This window comes from Etheostoma cragini, chromosome 18, assembly GCF_013103735.1.
Source record: "Etheostoma cragini isolate CJK2018 chromosome 18, CSU_Ecrag_1.0, whole genome shotgun sequence".
NCBI lineage: Eukaryota > Metazoa > Chordata > Actinopteri > Perciformes > Percidae > Etheostoma > Etheostoma cragini.
Window position 1 is genome coordinate 22045393 of NC_048424.1, and position 17612 is coordinate 22063004.

Here is a 17612-nt window from a genome sequence, read left to right on the forward strand (position 1 = left end):
ATATGTAGTAGAGCGTCCTTGCTCCATCTCTGTTTCAGTTAAGGGGCCCTTGGTTAATAAAACGTTGAAGACCCTGAAGAAATTATCTAGTTTTGTGTTGACTCCATGAAGGACATTCAACATTGATGATATCTTCTTTTTCTCATCACTACATCTATGATTGCCACACAATAAATGACCAATGAAGGAAGAAACTGACCATGGGGACATACTGCTAAGAATAAAATATATACATATATACACACACACGCTACCAGCTGATCTGGGTGGGGGGCTGATCTATAATGCAATATCTACATTGCCCATTACCAGCAACCATTCATCCCATGCTCCAAAGGCAAGTTCTGTTTACTAATCTGATATCATTTGTAAAAAATAATTGAGAAAACATTGGAGAACTCTTTTGCAATTATGTAAGCATACAGTATAATCTGAAAACTGCTGACCTGGTTAAAAACAATGCAACTAAGCTCAGCTGGTATCCTGTCTATAATGGAGTGCAATGGACATTTCTAAGAGATCTTGCTGTACGCCTGTAGCTTTCTAATACACGTGCAACAACACAGCTTAAAACAGCTAAACACAACTTACTCACAACTCCCATCCAGCGGAGTAGTCTCCATCCACCCTACCAACCTCTTAGAGAAGGAAGTCATTGCGTCACTTGGTGCCAAGCCAGTAACGTTGTTTGTAATAGAACAGCTTTGTAATCAATAACTGGTGATAAAAAATTGTACTTCAGCCTCCATTTTATCTTAAACTCAAGACACCGGAGCCTCCTTACATGCATGCATGCAGATAGGCAAGGCAAGGCAGCTTTATCTGTATAGCACATGTCAGCAACAGGGCAATTCAAAGTGCTTTACACAAAAACAGTTAAAAATGGAAACAGATAACACACAAGAATAAACAGTTACAGTGCAGGATAAGAAATTAAACATTAAAGAGAGGTCTTCAGCCTTGATTTAAAAGAACTGAGAGTAGCAGCAGCAGATCTGCAGGTTTCTGGGAGTTTGTTCCAGATATGAGGAGCATAGAAACTGAGTGCTGCTTCCCCCTGTTTAGGTCTGACTCTGGGGACAGAAAGCAGATCTGTCCCAGACCACCTGAGAGGTCTGGGGGGTCATAGTGTAGTAGAATGTATTTAAACCACTAAACCATTTAGTGATTTATAATCTAAACCGCCGTTACGCATCCGGTGGAAATTGGGAATGAGGCCTCTGAAAATATCAAACCAATGTCATGATGACATCCACATGACTTCATAATTAATGTTTTTCTTTGACAATGACCAATCATCAAACTGTTAATGATAGTAAATATTTAGGAGGGTTAAGCTTTATCAATATTTTTTCCCTATTATTTTCAAGTGGTGGCCAAACAGGAGCTTGAGTTGGTCTACATGAAGGATGGAAGTGTTCAGACGAGGAGGAAGACACTGCCTCACAAATAAAAAGATGCCAGTGCATCCAACGCTGAATATGGATGTGTGTCAGCTGTTTCAAGGACAGAAGATCAGGAAGGCCAACGTCAGATTTTAAACAGATCTGGAGCTGTGTTATGTAAAATCTGTAAAGCACAACATGGTTGGCTGTAAATTACCATCAGAGGGCAGCATAGTCCAAGGTTTATCACAAAGGTCCCTCATGCACATTCAAGGTTCAGTGTCATGCACACAGGGTTGCAAAATGCTCTGCTGCATTTAACCCTCATGTTGTCCTCATGTTGTCCTCATGTTGTCCTCATGTTATCCTCATGTTGTCCTCATGTTGTCCTCATGTCAGATTGACCCGTTGTCCTACATCAATGTTCTTTTTAATTCCCCAAAATAACATGATTGATTCCTCACAATGCTCTTTGCCAAGTACAAATTTCTACTTTCATTAATTTTGGGGCGTCTTATTCAATTTTATCGCATTTAAAAAAAGATTTGAGTTGGTTTCGGAATAGTATTGAGTAAAAGATGACATATTCCAGTCTGTGATTATCATCAACATCCATACCTTTAATTTTTATCTCAATAATTCCTAATTTCTGCTTTTCTAACTCAAACATTAGGTACTATTTCCTATAAATGGGCTTTATTGACCATAAATTCCAAAAATAACTGGAAAACTAAAGTTAAAAAGGTAGTGTTAGGTAGCGTTAAAAATGTTTAAAAAAGTGAAAAAGCATCGAAAGTGTTGAAAAAATGTGTAAAATCATACAGAAAAGTTCAAAACATTGATTGAAAGCGTCAACAAAAGTGTTGATTTTCATTTGTTTACATTTTCATTTTAACGGGAAGACAACCTTCTCAAGGTTGAAGAGACACACATGGCAGATATACATTTTCTAACAATCGCTCCATTCAATTTGATAAAGTGAGAGGAGAGCGATAAGAAAGAAGTAAAGGAAAGGAGGATTGGTTCAAAGACGGTTTACAGGGGCACCCAGATAGCTCAGTTGGTAGAGCGGGTGCCCATATGTAGAGGTTTACTCCTCGATGCAGTGGGCCTGGGTTCGAGTCCGGCCTGCGGCCCTTTGCTGCATGTCACTCCCCCTTTCATATCTTCAACTGTCCTATCAATTAAAGGCCTAAAATGCCCCAAAAAATAATCTTTACAAAAGATGGTTAACAAAAAGGAAAAAACGTAAGAACAAGTTAAAAACGTTGATTAAAAAGCATCAGCAAAGCTCTAATTTTCAATTTTGACAATCTTGGCTTTTTTTTCTAAAAGCATCCAGTGGAATATTTACAGCAACAAAACTGGTGTATTCTTTTTTTAAGCTTCTTTTTTGGGCTTTTCCACTTTTATTTGATAGGACAGCTAGGTGAGAAGGGAGAGAGAGGGGGAGGACATGCAAGAAAGTCTCACACGTCGGATCCCGGACCTCTGCATCGAGGGATAAATTTGTGCGCCTGCTCTATCCACTGGACCAACCCGGCCACCACACTGGTGCCAATTAAAATTGGACATCAAGGTCCATCAACTTTGACTACGTTGGAGCATCAAGTATAAAAAGATCATTTTGACAATGTGGATGAGGTCAATATAGTCGGATGGCGCCTGTATTCATGTGAGCCGGAGTAGGTTATACGGCTGAAGAACAACGAGAGGAGAGAGAGAGAGAGAGAGAGGCTGCAGCTGCAGTGCTGTAATACATCCACGATTTTGCATTATCTAAAAGATTTGCAATAAAATCAACGGTTCGTGTTGGCTCATGTCTCTATCGCAGCCCTGTTGATTAGAGGGGGGGAATCCTGACGTGGTGACACAGCATTGTGTCTGATGTTGCACGTATCACTGCCATGTGCAGACCACAGATATATCAGCAACAGGTCCCACTCCTGACAACATTTTGGGCATATGGGAGCACAACAACCCCTGGAGCACTACGAATATCCCGAGCCTTCCAGTCCTCCAGCCGCTGCACCCTCCTCCGCCCACCGCCTCTCGCTCGCTCACTCTGGCTGTCTTTGCCTATATAGTTTAGTCTGGCTCAAATGAATACAGGAGGTCCTCAAACTAACTTTAACCCTAAGCAGAGGAGACCTTTTAATAACGTTTTATTTTCCCGCTATCTTTTACCCTGCTCTGAGCATTTGGCCTTCTTTTTAACAGCTTTTAAAGAACTGAGCCAGTTTTTTTAAGGAGGTTTTTAAGTGTTTTATCCACACCAGTGGTCCCCTTGTGCCCGTGCCCCTCGCAGCACACATCCAGGGCGCTGCGTGTTTACCCTAAACCCTAACCCAAACCCCTCACCCTAACCCCTCAGCCTAAACCCTAACCCTAACCCCTAACCCATCCACATTGTCGAAATCCTTTAAATATTGAGCCATGGTGATGATAACCACACAAGCCTATAATTTCTGTAGCCTTCTCCAAAACAACAGACACCCTGAACGCCTTTTACTCGACTCACGTTCCACTCTCAACACACCTGTCTTCGGACAAGAAGTCACCTCGTGAGATTAATAATGTTGTCAGATACTTTTAATAACAATCTGACCCTGTTAGTGGTAAAAAAAAATAAAAAAAGAACAACACAATCCCCTTTAATGACTATAAATCAAGGTTGCACAATAGCCCCATTAAGTTACATTGCAGCTCAGTTTCCAGCCCATCAGTGGGACCTTGCTCAAGATGAACCAATTACAAACTGTTTTGGTGACATGAGTCTGTTAGACACAAGTTCATGATGAACTGTGGCCGGGTTGGCTCAGCGGGTAGAGCAGATGGACTTGGAAGGGTTAGAATCTGACCTGTGGAGATTTCCTGCATGTATGATTTTGTAAAAATTCTACGACACTGTACTACATGATATGCCTGCTCTGCAGACATTGGACATTGTGTCTCACGAGAGACAGGCGCACTGGCAGACTGGTCCATTTTCAATCCCTGATGAGCAGGTGTCACCTAGTACAGCAGCCTCGGCCACAGTGTGTGAATGCTGAATGGTTCCTGTACTGTGTTACAGCGCTTTGAGTAGTTGTTAAGACTAGAAAAGCGCTTTATAAATACAGTTCATATTTCTGCCCGTGGGGCAACAGCCAACCTGAAACAGCTGGCCATTGTTGCCTGGTGTTATTTTTGGAAGAAAATACTTCTCAAGAAAGCTTTAGCAACCACGTCATTGTGTTTGGATACAAGCTGACATTCAAAAACGAGAACCACAATCTAAATGGCAAGAGAAGCATGGTACTAAAGTTAAAGTTTTATTCATCTCTTAAGCATCTCTTAAGTTTCTTTAGAAAGATCTTTGTTGGTGTTGTAATGGCTTTAGACAATCTGGCTTGTTTTTTTTACTACATCCAAAACAGTAATCCTTCTTTTCAGCAGTTCCTCACCCAAGGCTTACAATGTCAAAACATTGTAATTTAAAGATCATCCGGTCCCATGCCTGCACGCCTTGAGACGCTTCAGGTGCTTCTCAGGTGGTTTCCAAGTGTACATTTCAGTCATAGCTTGAGTTTTCGTCCCTTGGCTAGTAAAAGTATTTTGATACTGCGTATGTCCGGTTTGTTTGGTATGTAACCTATTCTCCGAAGGCACAGCGCCCACACCATGCAATCAGACATTCATCCACACAGTCACGTAAGAGCCAGGATTGTAAAGAAAAGGTAACTGTTGGACACACCTGTCTCATACGTTCCATATTTCTGCACACAGGAGAAAAAAATGGAACATCTTCCAAGACATCTCCGTTCCAGTGGCAGTATTCCGAAGGCTTGGCCTTCTGACTTGCACCAATGCCAAAGTGATGTTGGCAATGCAAGTGGGTCCTGTCTGTGGATCCTACTGTTTATATAGATAGGCGCCGGGTCTCCATGTCCTCCCACTGTGCAAATGCACAGATGTGAAGCTAAAATATCCTGGATGCTGACGTGCCAGCTTGTAATATTCGGGCCCAAGTCTGCACAGTAGTAATCGAGTGGGGGAGCCTCGGTATCAAAGTCCCGCCCATATTTTTACTTCTAGTCCAAAGGAACTACACTGCAGTGGGAACAAATCAATGGTCAACCTGCATCATTCAAGTATAATTGAACCATTCTTTGTCAAACCTTGCCTGACTGATATAATGTGGACATGTCTCGACTGGGTCCCTGGTGAGGTTTTGGTTAATAGGACCTGATGGGACCTGTGACCCCAGCTGTGACCCTGATAAGACTAAGCATTAGAGCTGTCAATCGTCCTCTGTAATGCCACTCAAATATCATTTATTTTTTTAAATATTCAAATAATGTGTGGGTATGTTGTGCTCAAATGCAGCCTATTGTTTATATGCACTACCCTACTCAGGCTTATGCATTGTCAATAGCACCATAAGCATGCAGTGGTTTGATTCTCAGGGGACCTACGTCATATCGCCTTTCTGACATGCCACATTTCTGACATGTGTACCTTACATGTACTACCCTACTCAGGCTTATGCATTATCAATGGCACTGTAAGCATGAGGTAGTTGGATTCTTGCCATTGGCCTGAAGGGAATCTTCATAATATCGCATTTCTGACATGCCGCTCTGTTTATATTCCGCCACGAGCACACAGCGACAAACACATATCAAATCAACTCTGCAATGAAACATTATGTAACAAGTGTAATGAAGCGGTTGTAAAGGCTAACGGTGCTCGGTTAGCAGAATGACATCATGCACAGCTGAAACCATTTGTCACAAACTAAGTAACAAAAGTGTTAGCCATGATGTTAACGGCATTGATAACTACGCCTACGGGTGCTGTCACTACTATTTTAGTGATTTATAAGCAACCTGTTACATATGATATATGAAGTGGAAGCTAACTCTTTAGCTGTCTCCATAAAGCTCCCAGCTAAGCTGATATAACTTGTGACACAGTTAGGAACAAGAACGGGCCAACTAATGATAAAATTAGCATTTTGGCTCGGGAATGGTGATTTTAAAGTAATGTTCGAATTTTTTGCGTTAGCTCCGTGATGTTGTAGGCTACTAATGTTACTCTATTGGTAACGTTAGCTCCGTGATCTTAAGACCTCACAGGGCCTTGTGTTTCTCACTCCCGCTCACTTATCAGATGTGAAATGACCAAAGCATTTCTTTTTCAGGTCAAGGCAAGGGAGATAAGCTAACGTTAGCCAACGATCAAAATCTGGTTAAGCCAGATTCATTACATTTCAGCAGAGACTCATATCCAGTGTGTAACTCCTAACTAGGATTTTAAAATTAAAGGCTTAAATGTCCAATTAAATCTTTATTTAAAATCTTTTTCAGGCTGTCAAAGCCATATTTATATAAAAAAAAATTAAAATCACATTTGAATAATAATTTTAAGAGTATAGGATTATTTTACTTTTCGAATTATGTTCGACTTTCTCAATTCGCTCCAACATCCCTCCTAAGCATTCAACTAACCTGGATAAAAGATGGAATGACACTGCAGGTGCCAACCACACATGTTTTAAAAATCGGTGTGTAATGTGCGGTATGTTTGCATCAAAATGGATAAACTGTAAATGGAGGAAAATGACCAAAAAAGCCTTTGATTCAAGAGGTACACTGTATATGGTTCCACAGCATGTCTAGTTGGCAAGTGATCTTGTCCTACTAGATTTTTTCGTGACTAATTACAGACTCAGCTCCACCCTCGTACTTCCTGGAAAGCAGAGTGAGCACAGCCAATGAGGAGCTTACGGCTTCAGAAAGCTGACAGTTATGAAAATTCTATTCCGTTTTCTATTTTTATCATAATGCCGGGAAACTAAATAGCCACTCATCCATTGAGACACCCACTCTCAAGGGCCTTTAGGGGTCCCTTGACCCCGCTAGAGCATCCTTCATTATTCTATCTAACAATTGTGAAATCACACATATTAAATGGCACTTCACTTCCTTGTGCTAGCATGCAAGGAAGTGCCTGAAGGATAACACTTCATGCATGCCAAATTCTTCCTAGTTTCCCTTCCAAACTGGTTTTCGCTCCCTTTCTCTAGCACCAGTCAAAGAGAAAAGTGTTCCTCCACATCACAGAAGAGTCTTTGTTGCACACCATTCAGGATGCTGACGTGCCGCCTGCTGTGCAGCTTCTTCTCGGCCCTCATAACCCTGAGCAGCATCCCGGCCGGTGTGGATGGATGTAACGATCCTCAGCCCATTTGCGGCGCCCGAGCTCCTGGGGACGTCGTGATTGGTATAATGTTGCCGTGTCATCGTAAAGTGGCTCTCCAACAACGGATTACACCTGAAAGCTTCCAGTGCTCTGAGTGAGTATAACAACACACATACTGCATTGGCTACATTAGATGTTACTCACTAATGTGTCCGGAAGAATATCTTTTAGTTTTAGTGGATTGTAGTGTTATGAGTTCTTGCAAGACCAAACATTACATCCCTTTTAATTTCTTTTTCCTGACCTTTTTTCCCTCTAAGATTTGCCATTCTTATTTATTAAGTCATACACATTAATAGTATTGTATTCAAATCAATAAAATTAAAGGAACACATGGGGAAATATATGTGGATATGCATAAGTTACTACTGTATATTTCTCACAACATTTTTATTATGAGAGGGGAGGGTTTAATAAGCTCATAATAACTTCTATTTACATATTTTCAGTCACTGATGTTATCTCCTTTGGACTTGTTACCCTATTCAGTAACACTTACCATTATAATAACTACGTTAGTTAAGTATCTACTTAATTCATCATTTGTAATTATTTATAAGCTCACATATATCTTCATACTTGATGGATTTACAATTTCTAAATTAAGTATTCTATGATTTAAAAAACTGTTATTTGGGAAGTGTCAACGGTTCATAAGATCATTTAAAAAGTCCTAAACTAAATTCCTGTACTAAAACTTGGTACTCACAAACAGAAAAATACGTTGTACATCCACATGTACATGTACATCCATAACATGAGACAGGTGTGTCAGAGAGGGACGGGTTGGTCGACTTCGACCAGAGTTTGAAAAACTCTCAAATAACATATACACACAGTGTATTTATAGATATATACTGTATATGTATATATATATATATATATATATATATATATATATATATAAATATATATATTGGTTGTGATCCACTATTGGCTTCAGTGCATTTTGTTAAGCTTTGTTTACGCCTTACAAAAATGTATTTTATATGAGAATGTAGAGGGTTATTTATATATATATATATATATATATAACACACAGTTACAAATTCCCCAGCCACGTTCTCTTGAAGGAAACTCTGTTTTGGTTTTATTTTTAGATATGATTGTATTACATTGTTTGCATCCTACAATAAAGTAGGTATATGTTCTATATCACGTAGTGTGTATACCTAGAATAGAAAGCCTTTATTGTCATTTTACACAAGTACACAGTAGCTGTGCAATGAGATTGAAGCAATCATTTTACAGTGTTGACAAAAATTATAAGATAAGAATATAAAATGTCAAAAAATATCAAAAGTCAAAAATTAATAAAATGTCAAACGTAGGTAGTGCAAAGAAAAAAAAGAGGGGGGGGGGGGGCTGGTGCAGTCCGGAGAGCAACTGTATGCATGTATAAAATGGCTTGAATGCACATTGTGTGAAAGGAGATAAGTATAAACAAATAAATTAATATTGCACAGTCATGAAATGGAATGGTTAAATATTAAATATTGCACTGTATGAAACTTCAATATTCTGTTTAGCAAATAACTGAGACTTCTGTGAGTGTTGAGGTCCTGCTGAATTTTTCAGTCTCATTTTTAATTAACAACTCATAATTATCTAAATTGATCGTGATTTTCAGTATTAAGTGTTTCTAAAACATCTGTTAACTCACTTAATGACGCACTTCATACATAACAACATAGTGTATGTCTAAAGAATTATGTACAAATGCAGAAATAATCTAAATAGTTTGTTAATCCTTTACTTACACTTTCTAAACAATCTTAAATGAACTCCTAAATAACTTGACATGATGCTTTAGTATTGATTTAACACTAATATAAATGGTAAATCATTCATAAAGTATGAAAATACACTCATGAATAAGTTATTGATGAGCTTATTCATCAAGACTAAAACCTGTATAACTGTGAATTATAAACTAAAGTAATGCTTTTTAGTGTGCAGTCATTGTAAATTGTTCATTATTCTGTAGTCAGGGAGCTTATTTCTCTTGTCAGTTTTTATTATTCATTTGAACTACAGAATGAAATCATCAGTCAATCAATCAATTAATTCCACAATGAAATAAAACTGGACATCTTAATTTATAAATCATGTGATTTCAACAGAGACCTTTTCCCAAAGTAGGCATAACGATGAAACAAGCAGGAGTAGTGAAACACCTTTATCCAAAATGTCTTTAAAGATTTGTTACATGTATCCCAAAACTACTAACAGTTTGCCTATTTTGCCACAGTTCCTCAAGCAAAGATCATTACTTGTTTTTCTCCACTTTCAGTTTTGATCTGGTGTCGTTCATGAGATCTTTGGCTACCATCCACGAGATTGATGAGATAAATGCCGCCGGCTTCCTCCCAGGAGTGCATCTTGGATATATTGTGTGTGACACATGCTCCTATGCAAGCAAGGCGTTGGGGGATGTGGCGTACCTTCTCGAAGGCAATGGGACTTTAAATGTGAAGTGCAACTACACCGACTTCCGGCCTGAAGTCAAGATTATTTTAGGAGCTTTGAACTCGGATGTGTCCATCGCTTTGGCTGGCCTTCTCAACGTCTTCATGGTCCCTATAGTAAGTCACAAACACTGGCTGTGTCTGTCTAAGTAGTGTATTAGGGGGTGGCAGTAGCTCAGTCCATAAGGGGTTGGGAACCAGAGGGTTGTTGGTCCAAGTCCCCGTTCAGACCAAAGTACGGAGTGTGGACTGGTAGCTGGAGAGGTGTCAGTTCGCCTTCTGGCACTGCCAGGGTGCTCTTGAGCAAGGCACCGTACTTCCCTCAGCTGCTCAGGGCGCTGGTCCAGCACTGGCTGCCCCCCCACTCTGACGTCTCTCCATTAGTGCGTGTACATGAGCATGTGTGTGTTGTTCAGGCCTGTGTGTAATAATAAAGTATACTGTTTATTGAGCCCCACTCTGTTTTGTTAGTAATCTCTACACACTGGCCTGAAATACACACACGCTCAGGACAAATGGAGAGATGTCAGAGTGAGTGGGCTGCCAGCTGGACCAGCACCCTGAGCGGTTGGGGGGGTACCATGCCTTGCTCAAGAGTAGTGCAGTGTAAAATAACAACAGAGTGTACACTTTGATTTCCCCATAGGGATATAAAGAGTATGAATTGAAATTAAATTATATTTCTTGTGTATTAAACAGTAGTTTTGTATGATTTTATCTCATCAGCTGAGCAGCACATCATCTGCACCCAAACTGAGTGATAAGTTGCGCTTCCCTTCTTTCATACGCACCATTCCCAGTGACAAGCATCAGAGCAAAGCAGTGGCCAGACTGATGAGTCACTACGACTGGAACTGGGTCGGGGTTGTGTATGGGGACGATGAATACGGCTTAGCAGCTTTCCAGAGATTCCTCATAGATGCTGAGGCAAACAAAGTGTGCTTGGCCTACCAGGAGGTTTTGCCTCATTACCTTGGCAATCCACAGACCCCGCAACGCATTGAGGAAGTCGCCAAGCAGATCCGCTCCTCCAATGCCAAGGTGGTATTGCTAATCCTTAAGTCAGACCTGGTGGAGAGCCTTTTTAAGGAAATGATCCAGACCAACACATCAAGGATTTGGATTGCCACTGATGCCTGGTCCAGGAGCGGGTCCACTACCAAAATGGATGGCATCAACAAGGTTGGGGACATCTTGGGCTTCACGTTTGCTTCAGGCAAGAGTGATTCATTTGAAAAATATCTCAAGAATCTGACAGCAACCCCAGGAGGATACAACTACTTCATTGAAGAATACAAGAACCTACGATTCAACTGCACCCCAGAATGTTACTCCAAAACGCCCCCATCCTATTGTTCCACACCTGAGCTCATGAAAATAAAATCTGCCAATGCATGCAATTTCAAGGATCCCCAAGAGCAAAATGATGACTATCTTGTAAACGCTCTGGATACAAGTCAAGCCTTCCTTTACAAAGTAGCTGTGCAGGCTGTAGCAAATGCCCTCAAAAAGCTTCTGAAGTGCAACAGTTCATTGTGCTTGGGAGAAAGAAACTTCCCACCATGGAAGGTAAGAATTTATTAAATGTTCAGATGAGAACATATGCAAATTTGAAGTTGTAAGTTCCTTATAATTTAAGAATTACAATGTAATGTATTTTTCTATCCCTTAGAGTTCACAATAATAACTGTTACAGTGAATAATCTCTGCAAAATTTAAATTGACATCTCACCCTTTGCTATGCAGCTTCTTGAAGAACTGAAGAAAGTTGAATTCAATTATGACAACCAAAATTTCTCCTTTGACGTAAATGGGGACTTTGCAAGTTATTATGAGCTGATCATGTGGAAACCGAACGGGGAATATAGAAAAATTCATCAGATTGGGAAATACAATGTCACTGATGGAAAGATTAAAGTCAATATGAGTGACATCCTCTGGCTTTCAACAGCCAACACCACGGTAAGACAACCTCTTACTCACAGCAATAACTCATGTTGATTTGATTTCTGCAACAGTCAGTGTAGTCACTGTCCATGTGTCCTTAGGCTGTACCAGAGTCAAGAGAAAAGGTCATGTGGTCACCAAAGACTTTTAGGTAATCAATGTTCAAACTGCTCGCCAGATCGTTAACAGCTCTAAAGAGCATCTTCTGGGTATTGGAATCACCACAACTTTCTGAAACATTGACACCCACTTTACGCAGCAATTTCTCACATTCTTTGGGGGATGTGTAACCAAAACCTGAACGTCCCTCGGAAGTTGATTTCATATTGTGTCACATTTAGATATGAACAAATGAGTGCGAACACCTAATGCCTTTAAGAGGAGACAGCAGAAGTTGGCAATGTTAGACATTTGTGTGATTAATTGCCGTTGGGACTACAGAAATACATGCAAAGGACAGATTTATTGAAGATAGATCAGGGAGGCAGCAGGACATGGCCTGGCTATGATATTAGATTAGATTCTAGCCACTGGGGGGCCTTAAGCAGGCTGAGGGAACTCACAGTTATATTAAAAGTGAAATTGTCTTGCCATGGGACCTTTAAGCATGTAAAACGATTATTTTAGCACACTTTTGTCTTCCAGAGAGGACAGGTTAGCTGTCTGTAAACTAATCTTAGGTTAATTATTTTGTGCGGATGAATCAAGCAAATTTACCATTTGGCTGATAAATAGAGCTGATTTTGAATCCTGATCCTACATGTGCTGAAAGGGAGTGCAAGGACTGTTAGTGTCCAGCCGATTGTGGTGGGCTGGCTGGTCTAGCACTCAAAAGTCCAGGGTTGATGGTTTTGCCCCAGTCCAGCACTGTGTTAGGAGGGTGGCCATTCGGACACAGTTTGGACTTTAGATGTGATGGTTTGACACATCGCAGGCCCTATTTTGTTTGATGTATTCTGTGTGTATTCTTTAACAAAGAAGACACAAGAATTGGGATTTAATAGAAGCAAACTTGACAGTAAATTGCATAGTCCTTTACAGACACTCTTACCTGGGCGTGGGCATTGAAATGAGTGAAATAAAAAAAGGGCAGATGGATGAAACATGTGAAATTGAGATTATTGTGTTTAAATTGGCATGTTATGAAATGTATTCTCATTAACAAGATGGAAAACAGGACAAATAATGTTTAAAATGATACAATCCCAATTCAGCTCCAGCATCCCGTGGCAAAAAACCCATTGTAGCGTTGTGCACTTTTTTTTGCATCAACTTTAATATGGACATATGACCATTTATTTTCAATATTGACTGCGATCTGACCTTCTAAAGCTGTTGCATTAACTGCGTTTGCAACATGCTGTCACTCCAAAAAAAAAATTCCTTTTTCCATCATGCATCATGCAACTATGGGTGTGACATGAAGTCCCAAATTGTGACAAAGCTGCGCCACAATAAGAGTCAATCGTGATTTATAAAGAGAATACAGCAGGTTTATAAATCAGAATATTTCTGTGCAAAAGGACTTCCCATGTTGGAGCTGTTGAACGTAGTCTCCATTTTACAGTAGTAGATACTCATAGGCTCGACTTTTACCAAACACCTTAGTTGTTTTCAGCTTTTTAGGAAGACCAAGTGGAGTGGAACAAAGACTATCCCAAACATGTACCACAATCTCTCTACAGGCTGATCAGTAACTCACGTGGTCTTTTGCTCTCTCAGAACCCCCAGTCTAGATGCTCAGAGAGCTGTCCCCCTGGCACAGTAAAAAAGATCTTGAACGCATCCTGCTGTTACAACTGCATCCCATGTGTAGATGGGACCTATTCGGATAAATGGGGTAAGTGTGATTAAAATACAGATTTTATTTATTAAGTTTTGCTTCAAACTGTTGTCAACAGACAGAAATGCAAACAAATTTAATTAATTTAAGATTCTTATCATCTGTAATTTATTATCTGCTACGAATACAACATATCTCTGTGTTCGCAGTGGACTACAGTGGCCGGAATGCGTGAGAGTGGGGCCAGCATCTCTCTCTCATACTGCATTGTGCATTGTACGTGGGAAATTGTTCTAACACATGCTCAGATTGTTAGTGTGTTTAATGTAGATCACACAAATGTGATGCTGACAGCCGGTAGCGGACAGCAGACTTTCATATTTCAGACTTGATTGGGTATCCGTCTAGCGGATAGGGGAGATTGTCTTATTGTTGCTAGCTAAATTTAAAAATGAATGAAGTGGATTTCATACTCTAGAACTGAGTTGTTACCTCGTTGCCCTCTGTATTTAATTTTTGTGTTCCCTTTGTCTGTTGTCAGATCATTGTTGCACTCTTGTGGTGTTTGGTGTCAGAGTGTGTGTCGTCTACCCTGTTGTTTTGTATTCTGGTTATTGCGGTTTTTGGAATTCTGCCAGTTCCCACACATTGGCTTTTGCCTGCTGCTTTCAGGACACTTGTTGTTGGTTTGTTTAATAAATTATCAACCTCAACGTACTTTGCTGCTCTCTCTACATTTGGGTCCAACCTCCAGTGCCGTTCCGTAACACACTAATTATTGTCAGCACTCAAATTGCTAATAAAAATAAGTAACCAGGGTTTAACGTGGAGTGGTTAGCACACAGAATAAGTCAAGTTTGCCCTTTTTTGCCCCTCATGTGAGCCCTTGGCCTTGGTGAGTGGTTGAGCAGGCACACATATGTAGAGGTTTTTTCCTCAACGCAAAAGGTCCAGGGTTTGGGTCCGACCTGTGACGGTTTCCTGCATCATGTCTTCCCCTGTCACATCTGAGTTGTCCTACTATTAAAGGCGGAAATGCCAATAAAAAAGAATGTTCTTAAAAAATTTAAAAAATAGCCACTGAAATCAAGGTATGACACTGGAGCCCTTACATGTGTTATTTTGGCTTTTAAGATTATTACAAAGGGATATTATTTCCATTTCTTTGTACTTCAGATTTCAGAATTGGTGGCCTACTGCAGAATTACATAAACCAGAATGGTCTTATTATGCCTAATATGTAAATCATTATTTTCTCTAACAGATCTTGATAACTGCTTAACCTGTCCCAATGGAACCTGGTCTGTCACAAATAGGACTACGTGCACCCCAATAAAAGAGGCTTACCTGAAGTGGAGCGACCCTCACCCAATCGTTATGATGGCCGCAGCAGCCTTTGGTGTCTTGCTCCTGTTGGTTACCTTCATTATCTTTTTAGTGTACAGAGACTCCCCACCAATGAAAAGAGCAGAGGTGAGATTGTCCTGTGTGATGATGGCTGGTCTATCAGTGAGCTTTGCAAGTGTCATATGCTTCATGGGCAAGCCGAATGTACATTTCTGCCGTGCCCGCCAGGTAATGTACGCTATGGGCTTCACCCTGTGTGTATCCTGCATCCTTGTTAAGGCCTTTCGTACTTTCCTGGCTTTCCTTCCCTTTGGTCAGCTGACAAGCAGGCAACTCCACAAACTTTACCATCCACCTGCAATTGTCATCACTGTTACCACTCTCCAGGGGATCATCTGTCTTCTCTGGCTGATCTTTGATTCTCCTGATGTTAAATCTCCATCTCAACAAAGCCTGATCCAACAAATCCAATGTCATGAAGGTAAAACATATATAGGTTTTGGCATTATGTTAAGCTACATAGCTCTGTTAGCATTGATTGGCTTCCTCTTGGCCATCAAAGGCAGGAAGGTTCCACAGGAGGTCAGTGAAACAGGCTACATCATCTTTAGCATGCTGATGTACTTGTTTGTATGGGTGTGTTTCATCCCTGTCTACATCACCAACAGTCAAAATGGCACCGCTGTGCAGGTTTCAGCCATCCTAGTGTCCAGCTATGGCATCATCTTCTGCCATTTTTTACCCAAGTGCTATGAAGCACTTTGGGGGTCAAAGACAAACACAATGGAGAAGATTCTAAGAAAATGGCAATCCAGGAGGAAAGGTCCAGTCCAGTCCAGTCCGAATTTTGATTCCATGGCAGAGATAGCTATAGATATCCCTGGAAAGAAGACACACTTACAAAAGAATGACAGATTGTCTATATCAAGTACATCAACTATATTGAGGCACTCAGAGACATTAAGCCCGATCACCCCTACTGATTCAGACCTGGACATAATGGACGTGTCCAATGAAAAGATAAATGCCTACCTTAGGCTAAGAACACAAATTAGGAAACGCAGTATATCCTTCTGAAAAGGGTTCCAGTCTAATTGTATTGCACTGATATTTAGTTATACTGTCTCTTCTATTCTATTAAAATAATTTAATATTGAAGAAATAGTTTTTCAACCTTATCTCGTCAGTAAACAACAGTTACAATTTCTTTCAGTCAGGTTTTTCAACCACACCACATCACTGAGACATCACTTAAGTTGTTAAGGTCTTCAATGACACCACTTAAATAGAGACAGGGGTAAAAGTTCTGTCTCAGTATTACTCAGTATTGTATTTGACCACAAAATAAAAATAGACCTATTAAAACTGGGTTGGACTTTATGACACATCACTAAACTGGTTTATACCCATTTTAAGAACAGGGACTAATCTGTGTATAAAAGTAATTACACATCTAAGGAGACAAAAATGAAATTCGGAGTTCCCCAAGGCTCCATTCCCAGGCCTCTTCTGTTTGACATTTACATGCTTCCACTTGCTCGGATGATGGAAAACAACAATATATTTTACATTTTACATAACCACGTAACTAAGGGACTATGGTCCAATGCAAAAACTGAGTATATGCATTGAACATTTTAACTATGGACCTTTTTCACAGCTGACATTTTGACTTGTCATAGTAGGAAAAGCACAACTGAAATTCATAACCTGATGGTTCAATTCCATCAAGTGTCCCAGTGAGCTATTTCAGTGAGTCAACACGCATAACACCAGGGCCTCCCCTAAGTGTAATGCAGCCACCAAAAACGGTTTTGAACACACCAGTGCTTTTTCTACTATGACATGTTAACATGTCTGCAGTGAAAAATGTTTGTTGGATTTGCCAGAATTATAGAGAAAACTGAGGTAGTGTTTTTTGAATGATCAAAAGTTGGCGCTCAGCTTCAATTGGTAATGAGCAATGTTTAAAAAAACAGAAATCTTGGATTTGTCTTTGACTAAATTGACATAGCCACATTAAGACAATTGCAAAATGTCCCTACTACCATCCTCAAGAATACATCAACGGTTAAGTACGTATGTCTCAGCAGGATTTGGAAAAACTGTTCTTTTATATCAAGGCCAAAGACTTTTCTTCTTGATGCTGCCTTTGTTTTAAATCAAGTAATTGTGTATTTGTCACGCTGTACTGAAACTTGTGTTGTTGTATTTATTGTAAGTCTGTTTCATTCTATTTGAGCGGCTTCATAATGTCTTTAATGCATGTTTTAACGTTTTTTTCACCCTTTGTTTTATGTAATGCACTTTGAATTGCGTTGTTGCTAACGTGTGCTATATACAAGTTAACTATAGCTGCCTTGAACTAGCTTGCCTTGCCTTACCCTTTTCCCTGTTTATAGACTCTATTTTGTAAGTTTTATTTAAGTTATTTGT

At 40.0% G+C, this 17612-nt stretch overlaps 1 protein-coding gene across 1 annotated transcript; it reads left to right on the forward strand.

The window, feature by feature from the left end:
* The first annotated feature begins 7447 nt into the window (after positions 1–7447).
* LOC117961325 (G-protein coupled receptor family C group 6 member A) lies at positions 7448–17144 on the forward strand. The gene is made up of 6 exons (XM_034899896.1): positions 7448–7725; positions 9925–10216; positions 10826–11668; positions 11846–12061; positions 13769–13886; positions 15094–17144. Exons 1-6 carry the CDS (start codon positions 7520–7522, stop codon positions 16251–16253), a joined length of 2835 nt encoding a protein of 944 aa, XP_034755787.1. The 5' UTR covers positions 7448–7519; the 3' UTR covers positions 16254–17144.
* Positions 17145–17612: the final 468 nt, after the last annotated feature.